At 38.4% G+C, this 22,544-nt stretch overlaps 1 protein-coding gene across 1 annotated transcript; it reads left to right on the top strand.

Annotated features, from left to right (window-relative positions):
- Positions 1–543: 543 nt before the first annotated feature.
- LOC129245919 (actin-2, muscle-specific) lies at positions 544–3,010 on the top strand. Its single transcript, XM_054884360.1, has 2 exons — positions 544–698; positions 1,811–3,010. Exons 1-2 carry the CDS (start codon positions 659–661, stop codon positions 2,899–2,901), a joined length of 1,131 nt encoding a protein of 376 aa, XP_054740335.1. The 5' UTR covers positions 544–658; the 3' UTR covers positions 2,902–3,010.
- The last annotated feature ends 19,534 nt before the right edge of the window (positions 3,011–22,544 follow it).

Genomic DNA, 22,544 nt, shown 5'->3' with positions numbered 1-22,544 from the left:
AGCAATCTGTGAGATCAGCGAACAGCGAGCAGCGAATAACGAGCGAACCACCCAACAAAGTGATTATGATCATTGCTGTGACGCTATGACGCCACGGCTCGCTTCGTTCGTGGGCTGAGTGGGGTGCTTCAGTGCGCAGGAGCACGATCGTTGTTGCTGACTCGCTCGGATGCGCGCACATCGTTTTCCATGCAGCTCAACATTAACGTGTGGGTGTGTATGCGTATATACGGCAGATGACGATGAGCGCGGTGTGATGGGTCTATTTTTAGTGGCGTTGAAAAATCGTAAACACAACGAATCCCTCTTTGATGTGAACGTATTGGTGTTGCCGCTATTATCTGTCATTGTATCAGTGTATCGGTGTATCGGTGTTTTCGTGTTGGCGGTGGAGGTGAGGCATTTGTTGGAGCGTTGCGGGTGTTGGTGACGTGAAACGACGTGGATGCCTAATGTTGGCTATTGCCGAAGAATTTTTTGGATTTCTTAAGTGATCAACATGAAAAGTGTAGTTTTAAGTTGATTGGTATAAAATCGGCTGGTAGTAGCCAAGGCACTTTAGTCAGTCAGTTGTGTTCCAAAGCGTTCAGAACACATTGCCATATTTCTTTACTTATTTCTTCTTGCTCGTGGTTAAAAAACACAAAACTCAGACAAAATGTGTGACGATGAGGTTGCTGCTTTGGTCGTTGATAATGGTGCGTTAACGTGAATTTTATAATTTAGCTGCTATTTCCAAGTGTTGCTGTTGGAAGGATAGGCGTCAGGCCGACTAGTCCCAGCACACAAGCAATTGGATTACAGTTTAAAGGATTAACAGCGGAAGAAGGAGGCGAATATGGAAAGTGCAGTGAAAAGTGAAAATGATTTTCAATTACATAGAAGCAAAAAGGATTACATTTACCAATCGAAATCTTGATAATATTGGATAAATAGTGACTAGCCTAAAGACGAAAAAGAGATGCAAAATGAGAAAGTTCTAGAAAATAGGGCGTTGGCATTGACCAGCTAACGTATTTGTATTTTTTTTTTTCGTATGACCTCCTTTGAGGTGAATCTCAAGCAGGTCCCAAGAATTTCAAAAATCAATGTGTGGAAAAGAAACAAATTTTTGATACTAGAAATAACAAAAAGCATTGGCTTCAATAAAATATCAGAAGAAAAGATGTTAAATAAAAGAATTTCGCTAGATAAAAATTTACGAAAAATTTCAATTCAAAACTTTTTTCTTAGAAAGAAAAAAACAGCAGAAAAAACAGTTCCAAATATTAAAAAAAAATTTCTAATCGAAAAAATGTTTCTTAGGAAAAAATGTTTCTTAGGAAAAAATGAACAGCAGAAAAAAATAGTTTTTTACAGAAAATTTCAAATCATTTAAAATCTTTTGCGAGGAAAAAATATAAGACCAAATTTTTTATGAATTTTTTTATGAATTTCTTATGTATTTTAAAAGTCAAATCTTTAGCAATTTACTTAAAAGTATTAGATATTTTCAAATCAGATATATCGGAGCATTGACAAGTCGAAATATGAGGCACCAAATGCAAGTCTAAGAAAAAAATTATCAATCAGATTTTTTCACAAACCTAAAGTGCTTGCAAATTAGCAGCACTCAAGATTTTACGTTATGTCGGTGCTCGCCCCACTCGGGATTCCTGGCACACTCGCCCATACAAATCTAAAAGACGCAGCATTATTCACTTTTTACCGCACGTTTCGTTATGTACCTCGCACTCTTCTCGGCAAAAATCCCAGCAAATACACGGCGAATTTTTCACTTACGTTCGGTATGTTTTCTTTTTGTTTTTAGGCTCCGGTATGTGCAAGGCCGGTTTCGCCGGTGATGATGCGCCCCGTGCCGTCTTCCCCTCAATCGTCGGTCGCCCACGTCATCAAGGTGTGATGGTCGGTATGGGGCAAAAGGACTCGTACGTCGGTGATGAAGCCCAATCCAAGAGAGGTATCTTGACCCTCAAATACCCCATTGAACACGGTATCATCACCAACTGGGATGATATGGAAAAGATCTGGCATCACACTTTCTACAATGAATTGCGTGTCGCCCCAGAGGAGCACCCAGTCTTGTTGACTGAAGCCCCATTGAACCCAAAGGCTAACCGTGAGAAGATGACCCAAATCATGTTCGAAACCTTCAACTCCCCAGCCATGTATGTCGCCATCCAAGCTGTCCTCTCCCTGTACGCTTCCGGTCGTACCACCGGTATCGTCTTGGACTCCGGTGATGGTGTCTCCCACACCGTCCCAATCTACGAAGGTTATGCCTTGCCCCATGCCATCCTCCGTCTGGATTTGGCTGGTCGCGATTTGACCGACTACTTGATGAAGATCTTGACTGAACGTGGTTACTCATTCACCACCACAGCTGAACGTGAAATTGTTCGTGATATTAAGGAGAAATTGTGCTATGTCGCTTTGGACTTCGAACAAGAAATGGCTACCGCCGCTGCCTCCACCTCATTGGAGAAGTCTTATGAACTTCCCGACGGTCAGGTGATCACCATTGGCAATGAACGTTTCCGTTGCCCAGAATCCCTCTTCCAACCCTCATTCTTGGGTATGGAATCCAGCGGTATCCACGAAACCGTCTACAACTCCATCATGAAGTGTGATGTGGATATCCGTAAGGACTTGTACGCCAACATTGTCATGTCTGGTGGTACCACCATGTACCCAGGTATTGCTGATCGCATGCAAAAGGAAATCACCGCCTTGGCTCCATCCACCATCAAGATCAAGATCATTGCCCCACCAGAGCGTAAATACTCCGTCTGGATCGGTGGTTCCATCTTGGCCTCCCTCTCCACCTTCCAACAGATGTGGATCTCCAAGGAAGAATACGACGAATCCGGCCCTGGCATTGTCCACCGCAAGTGCTTCTAAGCAGTTACTATTACCAACTACTAGTAAAACGCTTTTACGTGTTCGTGCTGACGTGGCTAATGCATTGTTGGTCGCATTATTGTGCCTAACGATGCAGTATCACCGCATTAGCTACTATAACATGCCTTCAGAAATGCCCGCCCATTCGTTTATTTATTTATTCGTTTAAATGTTGTCAATTAATGTCAATGGATACCAAAGATCCCTGGTTCCAGATCGAAGATTCAAAACGACTGAACAACTCACAACTGTAAACAACAAACAAACATCAGAACCAGCTTTATGTTTTTCATTTAACCAACAAATGTTTGAAAATTTCTTAGTTTCATTTCGATTAATGCTGATTTGCCTTAAGGTTTTATGAAAGCATAATGAACGCATTCTTGTTTTAAGGGTATTTTTGCCACATATAAAATAATGTAATGATTTCTTATGTAATTAAATTAAAACAATTTATAATTATTTATAAATAAAAAACTACTTTTTTAGATTTAATTTTTTATATGAATGACTTTCACGAAAAGTTATTGGGGATATGGAAATGGGGTAGAATCCGGATTCATTGCGCACAGCACTCAGGCGCACATATGGGTTTCTCAAAAGGGAACTATTTTTATCATGCATTGATTTGCTGTTAGCTTTCAATATTCAGCAAGCAGGGAATCTATTCAAATTGTTGCTCCGCTTCGGCTAAATTCACATGCAGTGGATGGTGATCATATTTATCTATCCGTTGTGCTATGTTATGCTGTCTTAGGCTAACCGTGCTAGGCTGTTCCATGCTCTGTTCTGCGCTACTGTGCTCTGCTGTGCGCAACACGTCTCATTCTTCACCTCTTCGCTTTGTACACAAACGTTCGAGATGTTGCGTAACACTTGAAGCGCATTGTTTTGTAATCTGGTACGAGTATACCACACATACATACATACATACACACATACATATGTGTGTGTGTGTCGGCTGGTGGACTGCCTATTTTTGGAAGCCGAAACGATCCGTTGGAATACTAAACGGAAAAGCTAACACGGCCTGCAGGTGCTAGCGAGGTCAGTGAAAATCAGCTCTCGTGTCCACCTCGATCAATGGCATAGCAAGTAGAGCACCAAGCGAGTGGCCACCAGCAGCATTAGGCTATGTATTGGTGGCTGCCGCTGTCTTGTATTTATGGAAATGACATGATTCTTTATTTTTACTTCGCCTAATCGTTTCGGGTTCATGTATTGTACATTCCCAAATGCTTCGGTTGGCCGAAAGTCAAAAACATGAAATATATTTTGTATATTTTGTATATTTCGTATATGTGGATGTGTGTATATATTTTTAAAATTTTCGTTCAACAAATGCGAGTGTGTTGCATTCTCAAATTTCTGCTACGCCACCTATTATTGTACGCGTACTCACATATTTTTGTTTCGATATCATCTTTTATTATTAGATGTTGTTTTCATTGTGTTACGCACACAAGCTTACGAAAGTAAGCGCAAGAAAATATGTTGGAAAAGTTTGGAAATGTTGTAGTAATGCGCCAGAAACATCAGATGGCGTCTTAACTTGTTGCCTTCATTGTTTTCGTCAGCTTTGTGTAACATAATTTTCCGTTCACTGAAGTATTTAGGTTATAATATGAAAAAATTTCGCACGTACGCTATTATTTTTCAGGCAAATGGGCAGTGAGTCTTCGCCTCCTAGGTCACATTTTGGCCCATCAAATTATTCAAACAGAAAAAAATATAAAAATAGGTAGAAAAGTAGATAGAAAATAATTTGATTGGAAAAGATAAAAAAAAATTTAAGCTGATGGCCTAGCCGCTAATGCTTTTTAATTCATTGTGATTGTAATTCATTACTTTTCCAATTAAAAAAAAAATGAAAAAAAAATTCAATTTAAATTACGAGTTCAGCAAAAGTTCTTGTGAGAATATGTCGCGGCTACTAACTTCGATAGGAATACTTCTTCATCCCATTCGAGCGTAACAGTTCAAGAGTGATGGTGAATCAACGCCTTATTAAAGATCGAAAGAAGATTTTTATGCAGGTATACGCAAAGTCAGGCCGCCGTAGCCGAATGGGTTGGTGCGTGAATACCATTCGGAAGATGTAGATTTGAATTTCCGTGAAGCACTAAAATGAAGAAAACATTTTTTTAAACCTCCGAAAGGATGGTTGAGTTTCAGGGGGCGGTTTTGATTTTGAATAAAATACAATTTTTTTAGGAAATTATTGTCATTTCTCTTTATTTTATTCTATTATTGGTATGGCTCAATTACGTATGAAACAGAATATCGGCCAAATGCCCCCGCGGCCTCGGCGGCTCCATCCGATGGTCCAAATTTTCGATGACGCTGAGGCATAATTCAGGTTCTATGCCGTTAATGTGCCGAATTATTTCATCCTTTAGCTCTTGTATTGTTGCTGGCTTATCGACGTATACCTTTTCTTTCAAATAACCCCAAAGAAAGAAGACCAGCGGTGTCAAATCACATGATCTTGGCGGCCAATTGACATCGCCGCGACGTGAGATTATTCGGCCATCAAATTTTTCGCGCAAAAGAGCCATTGTTTCGTTAGCTGTGTGACAAGTGGCACCGTCCTGTTGAAACCACATATCGTCCACATCCATATCTTCCAATTGGGGCCATAAAAAGTTCGTTATCATCTCACGATAGCGAACACTATTCACAGTAACTGCCTGACCGGCCTCATTTTGGAAAAAGTACGGCCCATAAACCGCACCAATCAGTCAATCTTTGTAAGTGCATTGATTTTTCGGCAATCACTCTTGGATTATCATTCGCCCAAATGCGGCAATTCTGCTTATTTACGAATCCACTGAGGTGAAAATGTGCCTCATCACTGAAGATGATTTTCTTTGATATGCATTTTGATTTGAACGCCCGTTTTCATAATAAGCCTGAATAACTTTAACGCGTTGCTCGATTAGGTATCTTTCCACGGTTGAAATTGAATTAATCTGAAATTGAAAAATGTCAAATGAAATGCAGAAAAAAACTTGACGTTTAGGTGTGGTTCACATTCAATATCGGCCCTTAAAATTTAACCACCCTTTATTTCTGCCATGAAAAAGCTCCTCATAAAAAATATCTGCCGTTCGCAGTCAGCTTAAAAACTTAGGTGCCTCCATTTGTGGAACAACTTCCAGACTCACGCCACAAGTAGGAGGAGGAGCTCGGCCTAATACCCAAAAAGGGTGTACGCCCCAATTATGTACAATATATTTATACATAAGGTGCGTTTCATAATCATAAGACGCCCCTAATTTTTCAAAGTATTTTAATTTATAGATTTCAGAGGAAAATAAAAATTTTACACATTGATTAAAGTTACAAAAGTTGTCTGTTTCATTACAGCATTTAGAACTTTTTTTAATACATAAAGAAAATGTTTAGCAAAAACGTATTTCCAGGCGACTCAAAATGGTAAGACAATGTTTAATTAAAGTGATCATTGAACAAAAGTATACTTTTTTCGATTTTTTTTTCTGTCATCTAGAATATTTTAGTATTCTAGGGAAGCACCATTTGCTTTAGCAACACAAAATAACCTTTTTCCATTGATTCTGCTAACTTTTTACATCTAGAGAAGTCCATTCTGCCTTAATTGCCGCTTTAAGCTCGTTGGTGCTGTCAAATTCGCGATTGTTGGCGTAAACTCTTCTGACTAATATACCTCAAATGTTTGCTATTGGTTTTAAATCCAGAGAACACGTCAGCCAGTCCATAGGTTGTATGGGACAATCGGTCAAATGCAGCCTTGTTTCCGTGCTTACGTGGATTCACGCGTTTTCTGGCGGAAAAACGAAGGGCACTTCCCGATTATCCTGAATAAATGGAAGGGGACTATTTTCCAAAACGTTTTTGTTCTCCGCACTATTCATTCGCGATGATGTAAACTGTATATCAAGAGTTGCTTGCGATGTAAATGCACCCCAAGCCATAACAGAACCTTCACCGAAGTTGCGCTTGGAAAATAAGAAGGGGCTCTTGCGCAAATCTCTTCAATAATTTAAAAAACCATCGCGCCTATTAATATTCTATTTGTTTCATCCGAAAATATAACTTTTTAAAAAATAATATTATATGAAATTGGGCAACATTAAAAATATTCCAAATATCTCACTGTGTCCCAGATGGTGCCTAGGTGTTTTTCTGCAAACTGAAGACGCGCCGCCGTGGTTGTGCCGTAGCAAAAGATGGGGTCCTTTTCTTATTTTTGATAATTTTAAATAATTACACCTCTGTAATGTGCGCCGAACTTTTGCTGTTGAAACCTTATTTTGAACAACAGCGGCCAAATTGGTGCAAGACTTAGTCGAGTTAGAAGGTCGTCTTATGATTGCTCGCTATTCTCGACTTGATAGTGATATTTTTCTTCCAAAGGGCTTCAAAATCTTGTTATTCTCAGGACTCCGTAAAAAATTCCGGATAATACAACGGCTTCTGCCTGTTTTTTTTTTTGCAATTAATTTGATTGACAATCCTGAATTCTTGTCGACTAAAATTTTTCCGCGCACCTTTTGTGATAACATTGAACCCTTTGGCATTTTAGGTTAAATTGCATAAAATTATAATTAAAGTCATCCCAAACAACAATCAGCACCTTATATCTCTTCAGAAGCTTATTTTCGACTAGTGTCTTATCATTATGAAAAGCCGAAAGGACTAGCAAAAGTGCAGCTTCTTAGAAAAAGATAACGGTTCTACAAAATAGAGTGAATTTTCGCACCAGAAACAATTGATGGAAGTCTTAAGTCTATAACTGTTAAAATGACGCCAAATAAAAGCTACTCCGAAAAGTAAAAGCGAATTTATGGTTGTTCAAAAATTGTATACCAAAGGTGTCTTATGATTATGAAACGCACCTTATACAGGGTGAACGATATGAAGTGTTACCAACTTCACACTGCTTGTATCTGTAAAACAGCTCATGACATCAACGTCAAAATTGTTCTAATAACAGTTCAATATTTGTTTATAAGCCATCAAAAGCAGTTGCGTCGCAGTTTTGTTGAATTTTTTTTCTGTGATGGAATTCAAACGCAATAGTGTGATTGCGCTATATTTGGCTATAAAATCACAACCAGCCATTGTTCGTGAGTTCAGTCACGTCAAAGTGAATAAAATGTTTGTGTATCGCACTATAAAACGCTACAGCGATACTGGTAGCATTGCAAAACGCTATGGAGGTGGACCAAAAAAAACCGCAACAACGCCAGAAATGATTCGGAAAGTGAAGGCTCGACTTGAACGAAATCCACGCCGAAGTGGAAGAAAACTGGCCAAAGAACTGAAAATATCGCAAGACAGCATTCGATGCATATTGAAAAATGAGCTCAAGGTCAAGGCTTACAAGTTCCAAAAAGCACACGATCTTTCACCCCAGCAAAAAAAAGTTCGGTGCGAAAGAACGACGGAGTTGTCGTGGCGAATTTCGTAACATTGTGTTTTCTGATGAAAAAAATGTCCCTATTGAGCAGTTAATAAACACTCAAAACGATCGCGTTTACTTGGCCGAACGCTCATACGAGAATTTGAGCCTACGTATGGTCACTCGTAGCAGTATCCCATCGCAAGTAATGGTTTGGGCCGCAGTGACCGCTGATGGAGGCTCTCCAATCGTTTTTATCGAGCCTGGTGTCAAAGTGAATGCGACTTATTATCGGGAAAATGTTTTAGAAGCTGCTTTAGGGCCAGCCGTGGACACGCAAACATTTCGATCGTAGGCCATGGACGTTTCAACAGGACTCGGCACCGTCTCATAAGGCTCGTGTGAGCCAAGAATGGTTAAAAAATCATGTTCCACACTTCATTTCGTCCACACAATGGCTTTCGAATTCGCCAGACGCAAATCCGATGGAGCATTCTATCTGGTCCATTTTGGAGAGCAAGGTGAGGACTAAAAAATATGCCAATATGGATGGGCTGATGTGCTGAAAAAAGCGATTATACGAGAATGGGCCAAAATACCTCAAGATCACATTCGTGCAGCATGCAACTCATTTTTTGACCGTTTGAAGACTATAGTCAAGGCAAAAGGTGGTCTTATCGAGCTATAGTGAATATATTTTAAAATTGTAATCATTTTTAAACAATTTTGTCTTAGAAATCAATAAAAACTAATTTCACACAAAAAAGTTATGGTGTTTTGAATAGGTAACACTTCATACCCTGTATACCCAACACTTCATACCCTGTATTTCCGGTATAGCCATCAGCACCTCTTCGATTCAGCTTTTATCTTCTCAATCGACAATCGACTCGAAACGCGTTCCCCGGATTGGTCTCTTGAGTTTTGGGAATAGCCAGAAATCACACGGAGCCAAATCAGGCGAATACGGTGGTTGCGGAACGATATACGTGGAATTTTTGGCGAAATGGTCACGAAGAACGAGTGCAGTGTGAGACGGTGCATTATCGTGATGCAAAAACCAGAGTTTTGACTTTTCGTAGCACCAAATGGTCTTTCAAAATGGTTTTCACAGATCCTTCTGATATTCCGATCATATCAGTAAGGTCTTTAACAGTCATCCGACGATTTTTGAGCACTAACTCCTTCACTGTATTGACGTGTTGGTCATCTGTTGACATCGATGGTCGTCCGGAGCGCTCCAAGTCATCAACACGTTCTCGACCCTCCTTGAAGTCTTTGTACCACTTATTTGTACCACATTTTTCTGCGACATGGTCGAATCACCAAATGCAACATGCTAAACGTTTCCGCAGCCGAAATTTCGTTTCGCAAATAAAATTTGATGGCACTTCTCTGCTCAATCAAATCAGACATTGTAAAAATCGAAAAATGCACTCTTGGTCGTTTGGTAAACGCAAGCGTAAATATATTACTGATAATGACATTCACATGAAAGTTGGCCCAGATGTTATTAACAGTGCTGTCAACTCATGAAAAAAATAACTAGAGCGAAATTTTAATCCCGCGAAGTTTGACAAATAAATTCACCTTACTCTTTGCCCACAGTAGTAATATCGAAATTTGATGCGAACTGAGGTGTAGCCGAAATTTCCAAAAATGGATTTTTTTCTTTGTTTACAAAATGGCCTAATACGCAAATTTTCCGCAAATTGTAATCGCATTTGCACGTTGCCTTTGATTAATATTGGCATTATTCTGGGGCATCAAGCTATCATATTGCCTTTGATGAGTCTTTTCAGCTCGACGCGGTACATCAGCTATTAAACTTTGAAGAAATTATGGTTACTCCATAATGAAATGTGAAATACATGAAATACTTTTATATGAGGAAACAATTATAGTTTTGAGGTCAGCGACAATCCTTGAAAATGGCACACGCTTGCGTCACTAAACAAATGACCTACATTGCAAAGCAAACTATGATATACGAGGGTGGGTCAATAAGGCGCTGAAAGTTAAATGAAATAGCGAGGTGGCACAAAACCAACATTTCGAAATGGCTCTCGAAATAGTATAGTGAAAGCCATTTGAAACAAGCGCCTACATGAAATTTCGCGAAAATGGAAAAAAGGAAAAATTAATCTTCAAATGTTCAATAAATCCGTTTCTTGTGTAGCGCAAATGAAATAAAAGCGTCGGAAGTACTGTGTGGACTCTTTATGATCGTATGACGTAAGTCACCTTACTGTTTAAAGACACTTCCTCCTCATGTATGCCATACGCATTTTATATCTTCCCATAATTTATTTCACTACACATTTCAATATAGAAATTGCGAAGATAAGTATTGTCTTAGTTAATAGAATAGATTTCTCGCCATTTTAGTTTAAATAAAACCACCCAAGTTTATGCTACTGGCAACATCTCTCTACTTTTATGTTCTCATAATTAAAAAGTCTTTAATCTATTTCGTTGCTTTTAGAATAGCCATTCGTTAGCGTTTTCCCCAATGCAATTAGTCAACAGATGCATTTTCACCAAGACACAAAATAAGCAATGCAGAAAAAAAACTAGCATGTGAAATGTTTTTTTTTTCTTAGCGCGCATCTGTGAGATACAAATTATCTGCTAAATTATTTGGTGGGGGAACTATTACCTCGCAGTGCATTTGTTGGTAATGGCGATGAAGGTTTGTCTAGACTCTCTGTGGTTGCAAGTGGGGAAGCGGGAGGGTTTCTGGCGGCATGCCAGTTGATGTACTCGTACAGCATAAATGACATTTGCCACAATTTGTTGCGATTGTTTGACTAATTTCATTGTTAATTTTGAGAAATTTGAAACTTTCACTCAAAGCCAATAATTTTCAATTTAAATAAATACTAAAGTCAAGATTGTGACGTTTAGCAAATTTATAATTACAATGCAATGTAGGAAGACTTAATTTGGATTCATCGTCAAATGAAAGGTGCATATGAAGAAAATATTGAAAGAGCTTCAATACAAAAATTTTAAGCCTCATTATCACTCAGTGAAGAGAAAATCTGAAATATGGCACCGGTTTCGTACAGGGTGAACGATATGAAGTGTTACCTATTCAAAACACCATAGCTTTTTTGTGGGAAATTAGTTTTTATTGATTTCAAAGACAAAATTGTTCAAAAATGATTAAAATTTTAACATATATTCACTTAAGCTCGATATGACCACCTTTTGCCTTGCTTTTTTGCTCGTGAGCTTTTTGGAACTTGTAAGCCTTGACCTTGAGCGCATTTTTCAATATGCGTCGAATACTGTCTTGCGATATTTTCAGTTCTTTGGCCAGTTTTCTTCCACTTCGGCGTGGATTTCGTTCAAGTCGAGCCTTCACTTTCCGAATCATTTCTGGCGTTGTTGCGGTTTTTTTTGGTCCACCTCCATAGCGTTTTGCAATGCTACCAGTATCGCTGTAGCGTTTTATAGTGCGATACACAAACATTTTATTCACTTTGACGTGACTGAACTCACGAACAATGGCTGGTTGTGATTTTCCAGCCAAATATAACGCAATCGCACTATTACGTTTGAATTCCATCACAGAAAAATAAAATTCAACAAAACTGAGACGAAAATACTTTAGATGGCTTATAAACAATATATTGAACTGTCATTAGAACAGTTTTGACGTTGATGTCATGAGCTGTTTTACACATACAAGCAGTGTGAAGTTGATATATACCCTGTATATACAAGGTGAAGTCCAAAATAAACAAGACTGGTGTTCAGCTTTTTCCAACTTTTTATTGAGTTAGTGCGTTGGAGGTTACATCCCTAGTTGACTTCCAGTGAAAGCTTTGTGACATTCGGTTCAGTGGAAGTGAAGTTATTGCGTCTAAAGTGTCAGTCTGTTTGTGTCATCGGTACAAAAATGAGTTTCGAACAAAGAGCTAATATAAAATTTTGTTTTAAAATCGGTATAACGTTAACCGAAACATTTGAATTGATGAAAAAAGTTTATGGCGATGAGTGCCTATCTTGTTATCTCGTACCAGAGTTCATGAGTGGTCGAAATACCTTATTAAAGAGGCAAGAAAAGACTAGAACTTCCTTAACAACATTGTAGCGGGTGGCGAAACGTGGTTTTTCCAACATGAACCTTATAACGAACTGAACTTATAGCAGGACTAAGTATTTAATGGGCAAATTAAGCCTCACCACCAACAATGGAAGACTGTGCGCACACACATTTCCTTTTTTTACTTTAAAAGCGACAATATTTTGTTAACTAAACGTATGAAATCGTAATATAAAGCAGAAAGTAGAAGCCGAGTACACATTGTTTTTTTATAAATATTTTATAAAAAGTCATTTCACACTTTTCGTGAATACTTCTGTTGCCCGCGTTGAAGGAATATTGTGGTTCGCAGATATTCATGCTAAAATGCGATTGATTAGTTAGGTTAGGTTACGTTAGGTAAGAATGATTGCCCAGGGAGTGGGCACACTTGGACGAAGAAATCAAATGTGGATTACGAACGATGACTGAATTACGGTTGTGTGAACCGCTTTATGCTGCTGATGAAGTTTATCAGATTTTTAATACCAATCAATATCAGCAGGTGTAGCAACGAAGTGAGAACTAAGATGCCTAAATCTTAACCACGTGATAGCTGGTCAGCTTAGAAGAAGTTGCTGAGAAGATTTCACCTGTATGGAGGATACAGCAGCGGCAAAAAGAACACCGTCCCCTCCTCTCATGATGAAATGTGGATGAAGAATGTTCCGCTTTGACTAAGGACGAGGGTGTACATTTATCTGTTGCTAGGAGGATGAACCCCTGGTTTCTAAGGCTACTTGGGTGTCTGCAAGTGAGGGAGAGCATGCAGCCCGAGCCTCTCTCTCGGTGGTTTGAAGCGCACCACTGATTCCATTGAGTGCAGACCTTAGAACTCTCTCCAGCTTCTTTACCGATGTCATCCTCTCCACTGAGTCCCATCAGACAATTACTCTATGTAACCAAATTGGCTTCATTTCATAATGGTATTATAAAGCCAAAATACAACTCTATGCGGCAGGCCCAATCTTTTGGCAATAGCGCACTTGCATCCATAAAAGACTACTCTTTCCTTCCTTATCCTATCATCAATGTTGGGATTTCACGTTAGCTTACTGTCAATGATTAGACTTAGGTCTCTTCACCTTGTGAGAAAACACCAACGGAGTGCCCTCTCATAAGGAGAGTTGTGGTCTGAGTATTTAATTTTTGCTCGTGAATAAAACGAACTCCGTCAGCAGTTAGTAATCACTATTTGGACTTATTATTTCTAACAGTAACTGGCGCCTGTGCTCCTCATCCCGCGGTTAGGCTTATTTATAAGCTTGCATATGGAAAACACTTTTTTATATGTCCATGGCACACCAGTTCAGTCTGTACGCGTATTGAATTACCCTCGGCGCATGGTCAATTAGTGTCGTCGCAGTCAACGGCACACAAAGGACTTTTACACCACTCATACCTGTAGAAAAAAATCAACACACACACACATGCATACCATTGCTTGCGATTTTATGCAAACTCTACGTCTGCTTTTCGTACACCTCCTTACGTCCGCTGTGAATGGTTAGAAATCAGCCTCGCCATTGTTTTCACATCAATTACAATCGATGAAGTGATTGTCGCTTGAATGCTCAAGTACCAACTCGTCAAATTGGCAGGCCTACAAACTCATACACACATACATGTATAACACATAACCCCAGACATATTTATGCCCAATATTTATGAAAAAAAAACGCGCTTGTGCCTTGACTAAAAACTCCCTTTTCACTTTCGATTGTTTATGCAATTTAAGATTTCTTTGATTTCTCGCTAACACAATTCAATATTTCAATGCCTCAAATTAATTGTTTATTAAAATGTGACGTTGCACACATTCAAATACATAGAAATATGAATAAATTAGATTGATTTTCGTGCTTTTGAGGTAAATTGTTCAATATCAGAAATTTGTTTGCACGCAAATGTCATTTGGCATTTGCATAACTTTGCCATTCACGATGCTTTAGGCGCAATAAATCTGAAAAACTGGGATAAGTGAAGAAACGTGATTTTAAAGAAATATTTGCCTGAATAAAAACAATGGGATTATTATTTAAATTCTCTTCTTGAATTGCAGGGCAAACTTTTACTAGTTGGAAAAATTGAGTTATTGAATACAAAAATGCAAAATTTTTATAAAATGAAAAAACTCATCGTACTCTCTAAATGTTGATTTTCCAAACTATCTTTTGCATTCGGTTCTACGTTACCGGAACTACCTGGCCAAAGATTGTCTTTCCAGCAGCATATAACAACAACAACTATATATTCTTCCAGAGCGTTCGTGCGCTACTCGAATGTTGAGAGTAAATTCTAGGTTAGGTTGAGGTGGTTGTCCACTGTGGGGCACACTCACTCTTATGGTCTATTGTGGTGCCGCGTGGGGAACTAACCCTTATCCCTCCTAAAACCAGGGTGGACCTTTCAAACATTTCGTAAGATCCTTAATTTCGACAGAGCCGAGATCTTCTAATTCATTAAAAAAATGTCCGCCCAAAATGGCGAGTCTACGTCTGGATAGCGCAGGACAGTGACATAGATTATAGTAGTGACTAACTTAAAATAAAACTAGAAATTGTGGCTCTGATAATAAATGTACGTGCAAAGTTACACTGCAAAACACAGAAAAAAATAACAAGGTTCCGACAATGAATTCTGCTGGATAGAACAAAAAAAATATTCGTCTGCCGGCGACTTGAAAGTTGGTGCCTGAATCTTATTTTAAAGTGAGTCGAAGAGTTCGTCTTTCGCCCATTCTTTTGGTAAACCGGCATAGGAAACTGTGTGACGCTTTCATTTCAGATACGAGATGTGTTCAGCACTTCCATGGAAAAAATAATGGGGTATATTTTAACCCTCTAACTACCCAATAGATGTGCCTTTTTATCACTTTTGTGAGAAAGAGCCAAATATACTAATAACTGTGGGTTAACTTAAGCGTTAAAATGTATCACAAAAATATTTGTCATAAAATTCTACTATAAGCTTCCTGAATCTCTCTCACAAATCTCAAAGTTTAAGTTGAACAGCAGAAATAACTCAAAATGGAAAATGTGGGCGATAACTTGCAATATATAGAAATACTAGCAAACGATTTTTTTTTTTTTTTCAATATTCACTAACGAATTTAACCCTACACCCTGCGGCAGAAGGTCAAGCAGCTAGATCTGCCGCAAGACTTAACGCAACGGGTGAATTTATCTGTAAAATATTCGGACATAGCTCAATAGGTATGAGTTATCGGTCCAATACAGACTATATGACTCCGAAATACAATTGGGTGAAGAGATTCCGAGCAACAACAGAAGAAGAGGGGTGGAAAAGAGGTATGAAACCTAGCTCCAATACGCTTAATACGCCTTTACTGACGACTCGAAAATGATGGACGGAGTAGGTGCAGGGATTTATTGCGCGGAGCTGGACATCAGGCGGCCAATTAAGCTCCCTGACCTTTGCAGTATTTTTCACTACTACAAGGAAACGTAAAGGTCAAGCTCCATCTGGTACCACTAAGGACCAATAGGTCTATGTGATGGCTTTCAGGCAGCCAGGTCAACCTAACCTAACCCTACACCCTAAAAAAATGGAATTGCCGATGAATTGTCCAAGTGTGGATCAGCGGTTACCCCATACAAACCACAGCCAATAATCGGAATCAATTCTACAGGAATAATTGTATCAGCGATCAGCATACATGCAATTTATATAGATAGCGATGGTCCGGTCTAGAACGCTGCAGAACTGCAAAGTGTTTTGTGACAAGCCCGAACGGAAAACTGTCGAACTTTCTTATAAAAATTGGAAGAAAAGACATTCAGTTGATGGTTGGTATTACGACAGAACACAACCTATGGGGTCAGCATATAACCAGCATTAGAATTATTGAGGACTCGGTTTGCCTGCCCTCATTAGAGGAGGGAGATAGCACTAAGCATTTTCTCTGCGAGTGTCCTGCTTTTGCTAGGGCAAGGCTACGAAATTTGGGTTCCGAGAATGAGAATGAGTAATATTCGTTAACTGGAGAATATTTGCAGATTTGCCAAAGAATCAGAAAAATTCTCACAGAACTTGGTATTTCTGTTTCTATTCTATCCTATCTCTTTCTCTCTGTCACTTCTCTCCTTTTCTCCTTGCCTATATCCCCATTTACTTTTCAAACCTTTGAATACAATGGTATTTTCACACTGAGTGCTTTAGGAGTTACCAATCTCCCGATGCTGGAGGATGGTTCCATGTATAGAAGTCCACGCAAGTGGGGCAAGTTACTGATCGGCATTCACTTGGGAGTGTCCAGGACAATTCTTCTACATATGGTTCAAGCAGCTCACAACTTCCGGGATTAGCCCACGTATCCTCTGGGTAGCTTCCGAACACCCGTTTGGGAGTGAGCCAACGTGAGAAAGTGAAGCAACCCAGGATAGCTGGATGTGCGCTGGTTTGAGACCCGCCGCTTAAAAATACCCCCCAATGAAAAGATGTACAAAGCTTCGGATGAGAACTTCCTACACTGATGCCGACCCCTGCAAACTAAGGACTACGATTTAAGGGCATGCACCTGGACTGTCCGGTCGCTTAATGGGAGAGTAAATGCTGGCATCACTGCCGTTCATGAGATTCGATGGACGGGGCAAGGCAAGAAAAACAAAGAACCTGGCGACGTCTACTACAGCTGCCATGTAAAGGAGCGAAAATTCGGTGTCGGATTTGTTGTGGGAGAGAAACTTCGTCGCCAAGTACTGTCGTTCATTTCCTTGCTCGCCTTTCTTAAATTTCAATGTTCAACTCTACACCCTCACAACAAAAATTCGGACATACCTAAACTTTGAAATCGCTATTAAACGCACATGTCTTTTTTTGCTCCATTTACCAGAATCCATTGCCGAAGCCTTGTTATTTTGGAAAAAGTTGATATTGTCAAGAAGTATTATTTTTGAAAAGTAATTTCATTCATAAATATTCACATTACATTTACTCTTCCTTTCATTACAGATTGAACAAAAACAAAAAACAAATTATAAATTTCATTTTAATCTTCATTCAAAAGCAAAGGAAAAGAGTTAAGTCGCATTAATTTGATTGATTTCCATTTTTGACAGGCGTAACGAAGCGCGCACAATTTATTTTATTTTTGTAAATTATAATTCATAGCCCGCGCTATGCTGCAATAAAACCACCCGCATGTGCACCGTGCAATTACAACAACACAAAAGAGCTATCGTGCCCGGAATTTGGTTGAAATGGGTTGATTTTTGTGTGGTTTTCATAACTGCAATAACTGTGGGGGTTCAAAATGGATTGCAGTTTATGCAATTTATGTGCAAATTTTATACACATACAACAACAAAAAGCGAGCACAGCATGAAAAATAATAAAATTAAGATAATCGCCAACTAATTGATTCTAATCGATAAAGTACAAAGGCCCTTGACGACGCTTTTTTGGGTTGTTTAAATGATGAACGATTTCTACACGTGGATGTATTTCATATGATTACATGGTAATGGTAATGGTTGTACGGGTTAGGCTAAGGCCTTTATGCACTGTGACTATGCACTGCCACTAATTACTTAATTATAATTATTTAGGCAGGAGTCTGGTCAAGTACTCATTTTTTATAGATTTCTTTTAGGATTTTTTTTCAAGAAAATAAAATGCGATCGTTTTGATTTTATAGTATCTATGTTATTATTGATTTCAAATAGTATACAAAAATACATTTTTTTTTGTTTTACATATTTTTTTGTAGTAGTGTGGCACCAATGTAAGCGTCTTAAAAAGAGATAGGTGGCTTGTCAACAGGATTTTGGCTCTTAGGACATCTGAAACGAAAAAGTTAAACTGATTATTATTCTGTAGGCTTGTCATTCTGACAGGTGCTACAATGGGAACATTTTTTGAAAAATAACAAAATGGCGGACTTTTAAAAAAAGGTATGTGGAAATCAGACTGTAGTATGGAGAGTTAGGGCTGAAAAGAAAAGAAATTAGTATAAAGTTTCAAATTTCGAAAAAAACCGCACGAACTTATTCATAGTCCTATTATATCCGATCAAATGACCGCCTACGCCACCACTCTCAGAAGAGGTGTTAAGTGGTACCGCAAAGTGGCTTTTGAACTGTTACTAGGAATGTCTGTCGTAAATGCCTTTATAATATAATATATAAAAAGGCTACAAACAAACAAATTTCAATAACCAACTTCCGGCAGGAGACTTCAAATGCTTTGTTGGACTTCATGTCCCCAGAACCTTAACAAAAGGAAAACATTTTATAGAAAAAAGAAAGGACGACAACGGAAAAACAATAAGGCGTGCTTGTGTATTGTGTTATGGCATGTCAAAAAAATCTGCTGATAGAGTAAAAGCCAGAAAGAGCTTGAAAAGGACCACCACCTACTGCCCAATAAACCGCAACTATGTGTAGAATGTTTTCCTAAATATTCCCACCAGAAAAATTAATTTTTGCACTGATCTCCATTAAAAAATTGAATTTTTAATTTTAAATTTATTATTTTTCTACTGATTTCCATTTGAATTTACATACATATATTATATATTTTTATATTTGTTTTGTTCATAAATGAATTAATTTTTAAAAGAATTAATAAAAAGACAAATTTTAGACAATTTACAACTTTTTTATTATCCGAAAAAATACCATTAAAAATACACAACGACCATAGGAAATACACCAAAATGTTCACCACAGGCCAGAGAATCCAAATTCTATGTAAAATTCCATATTAAAATGTACAAAAATGTGTGACGTGGCCTCAGGGTAACATTTAGGTGTCGCAAGAAAACGTGCGACGTGGCAACCAACGTGTTAAGGGGTTACATACGTCCAGAACTTTCAACATTTTTTTTTTTTCAATATTTCGAAAGTATAGTATCTTAAAAATATACTGTGATTTTTATACGGAAATTCCCAATATTATAGCTTCCACAGCCCATTAACTAGGTAGAGAGTGGTCCGCGCGCTCCTGTACCTCAAACTTTAAACTCGTTTTTCTCGAAACTTTTTCCGGCACAGTCCGCATGATAACTCATACAGTTTTTAATATTTTAATCGAAAGTGTTTTCTCTATAGATTTGACTTTTGAAATTTTTATTAAAAAATTTTGTAAACATAATGAAAGTGTGACATTTATGACGTAAAACGTATTTTTTTTTAAATGCCGTAAGTTGCCAAATTTTTCGACTCGGCAGACTATAACTACAACTTTATTTTACAAGAATTTTTTTACTTCTTACAGATCCATCAACATTTCAAGGAGAAATGATGCAGACCGTGGCGCAAATTTTTTTCATTTTACTTTGGGTCACGTGACTTTTTATACACTAATTTTTGTAAAGAAAAAGTCTGTATCCAGACTGTGAAAGCACTACTCTAAAAAGAAGTTACCCTGACTGATTGTTGTTTCTTTATGGTTTTAATAAAATATTAATGTTCATCATTTTTAATGTTTACTTTTATTCACTTAATTTGTTGCGTTTATAGTGATTTTATAGCAGACTGAAATATCAGGGTAAAACAGGATTTTTACTAAAGTTTGAAGCTCGATCGGCACGGGGTGCAATTATGCTAGAAAGATAAAATTCTATATTTGAGCATCTTATAGTATTAGTAAAAAATGTAGAGAGTAAACTTTTCGATTGGCGGCCGCCGTAGCCGGTGCGTGACTACCATTCGAAATTCAGAGAGAGAACGTGGGCTCGAATTTCGGTAAAACACCAAAATTAAGACAAAGTTTTTTCTAACTTCGGCAGGCAATGGCAAGTCTCCGAGTGTATTTCTGCTATGAAAAAGCTCCTCATAAAAAAATAACTGCCGTTTGGAGTTGGCTTGGAATTGTAGGTCTCTCCATTTCCGGAACAACATCAAGACGCACAACACAAATAGGAGGAGGAGCTGTGGTTATATAAAGGGCACACTAATGTACTATATAAAGGGTTTTCCAATAACAGGTGTTATTGGTGAATGGATTGCGCTATCGAGAGATGATTAACGATTTTTTATGGCCGGAACTGGATAGTATTGATCTGGACAACGTTTATTTGCAACAAGACGGCACTACATGCCACACAAGCAACGAAACCATTGATCTTTTACGTGAAAAGTTTCCGGATCGTGTTATCTCTCGAAGAGGTGATCACCGAGATCTTGTAATTTAACACCTTGTGACTTTTTTCTTTGAGGCTACGTGAAAGGAAAGGTCTTCACCAACAGCCCAGGGTCAATTCAAGACCTCAAAGATGGAATTCGTGAGGCTATCGAGGACATAGGGCAACCACTTTGCAATTCGGTTATGGAACATTTCATGAAAAGGATATTGTCCTGTAAGCGTGGTCGGGCTGGTCATTTGCCTGATGTTATTTTCCACTATTAACGGCATACCTTCGTCTTCATAATGCAATAAACATCCGATCATTTATATTGAAAAATAGCATTTTTCTTTGAAAATCAGAATAAGACCTCTGATTGGAAAACCCAATATAAACGGTGGTTAAGTTTCAAGGACCGGTATTGATTTTGAATAAAACACAATTTTTTTAGGAAATTATTGCTATTTCTCTTTATTATGATAATGCTCGTATGATTCAATTACGTATTGAACAAAATATCGGCATTCAATTGGGCCAAATGGCCACCGCGACCTCGGCGGCACACCTCCATCCGATGGTCCAAATTTTCCATGACGCTGAGGCATAATTCAGGTTCTATGCCGTTAATGTGCCGAATTATCTCATCCTTTAGCTCTTGAAATGTTCCTGGCTCATCGACGCACACCTTTTCTTTCAAATAACCTCAAAGAAAGAAGTCCAACGGTGTCAAATCACATAATCTTGGCGGCCAATTGACATCGCCGCGACGTGAGATTATTCGGCCATCAAATTTTTCGCGCAAAAGAGCCACTGTTTCGTTAGCTGTGTGACAAGTGGCACCATCCTGTTGAAACCACATATCGTCCACATCCATATCTTCCAATTCGGGCCATAAAAAAGTTCGTTATCATCTCACGATAGCGAACGTTATTCACAGTAACTGCCTGACCGTCCTCGTTTTGGAAAAAATACAGCCCAATAATGCCGTCACTCGTCACTCTTTGTGGGTGCATTGGTTTTTCGGCAATCACTCTTGGATTATCATTCGCCCAAATGCGGCAATTCTGTTTATTGACGCAACCACTGAGGTGGAAATGTGCCTCATCACTGAAGAAGATTTTCTTCGAAAATTGGTCATTCACTGTTGCCATTTCCTGTCACCATTCTGACCATTGGCGACGCTTGAAATGGTCAAGAGGTTTAAGTTCTTGAGTCAATTGCACCTTGTAAGCGTGTAAATGCAAGTCTTTATGCATAATGTTCATCAACGACGAGCGTGAGAGTTGCGATTGTTGGGCACGACGACGAGTTGAGGTGGCTCTTCAACCACACTATCGCGAACAGCAGCAATATTTTCTCAGTACGAGCTGTACGGGCAAGCACTGGTGTTTTCACATCTCCTACAGACCCGGTTTGCTCAAACTTTTGCACAATTTTTCTGATTGTACGCACATTTGGACGATTAAATTGACCGAAAAAATCACGAAATGCGCGATATGCATTTTGATTTGAACGCCCGTTTTCATAATAAGCCTGAATAACTTTAATGCATTGCTTGATTGTGTATCTTTCCATAGTTCAAATTGAGTTAGTCTGAAATTGAAAAATATTAAGTGGAATGTAGACAAAAACTTGACGTTTAGGTGTGGTTTTCATTCAACATCGGCCCCTAAAATTTTACCACCCTAATATAAATATCTCACAGATATAGGAAAGCCTTTAATGCTATGATTAGGATAAAATTTCCATTCCATATTAATGGTGAACTAGGAGAGCGAAATTTGTCGAGAAGTTCATTGCTCGAAAACTCATTAATCCTTTGTGGGTATGAAATGTGCGTTATTTAATAGCCACACCTCGTACACATACGTTGTTAAAATATTGTTCTACAGCGTTGATATGTTGGCTAATATCAAAAGCAAACCTATAAGCCATGACATAGGTATATATACATATGTATATATATTTTTTATGTCTATTGAAGATTTCATATGCGTACAAATCAGACACAACAACATCCTACTGGATAAATATAAAATGTGTCGTATTTTACAAACACAATGGGAGCTTAATTT

Source organism: Anastrepha obliqua, chromosome 4 (genome assembly GCF_027943255.1).
Source record: "Anastrepha obliqua isolate idAnaObli1 chromosome 4, idAnaObli1_1.0, whole genome shotgun sequence".
NCBI classification, from domain to species: domain Eukaryota; kingdom Metazoa; phylum Arthropoda; class Insecta; order Diptera; family Tephritidae; genus Anastrepha; species Anastrepha obliqua.
This window is presented reverse-complemented; position numbering and strand designations above follow the sequence as displayed.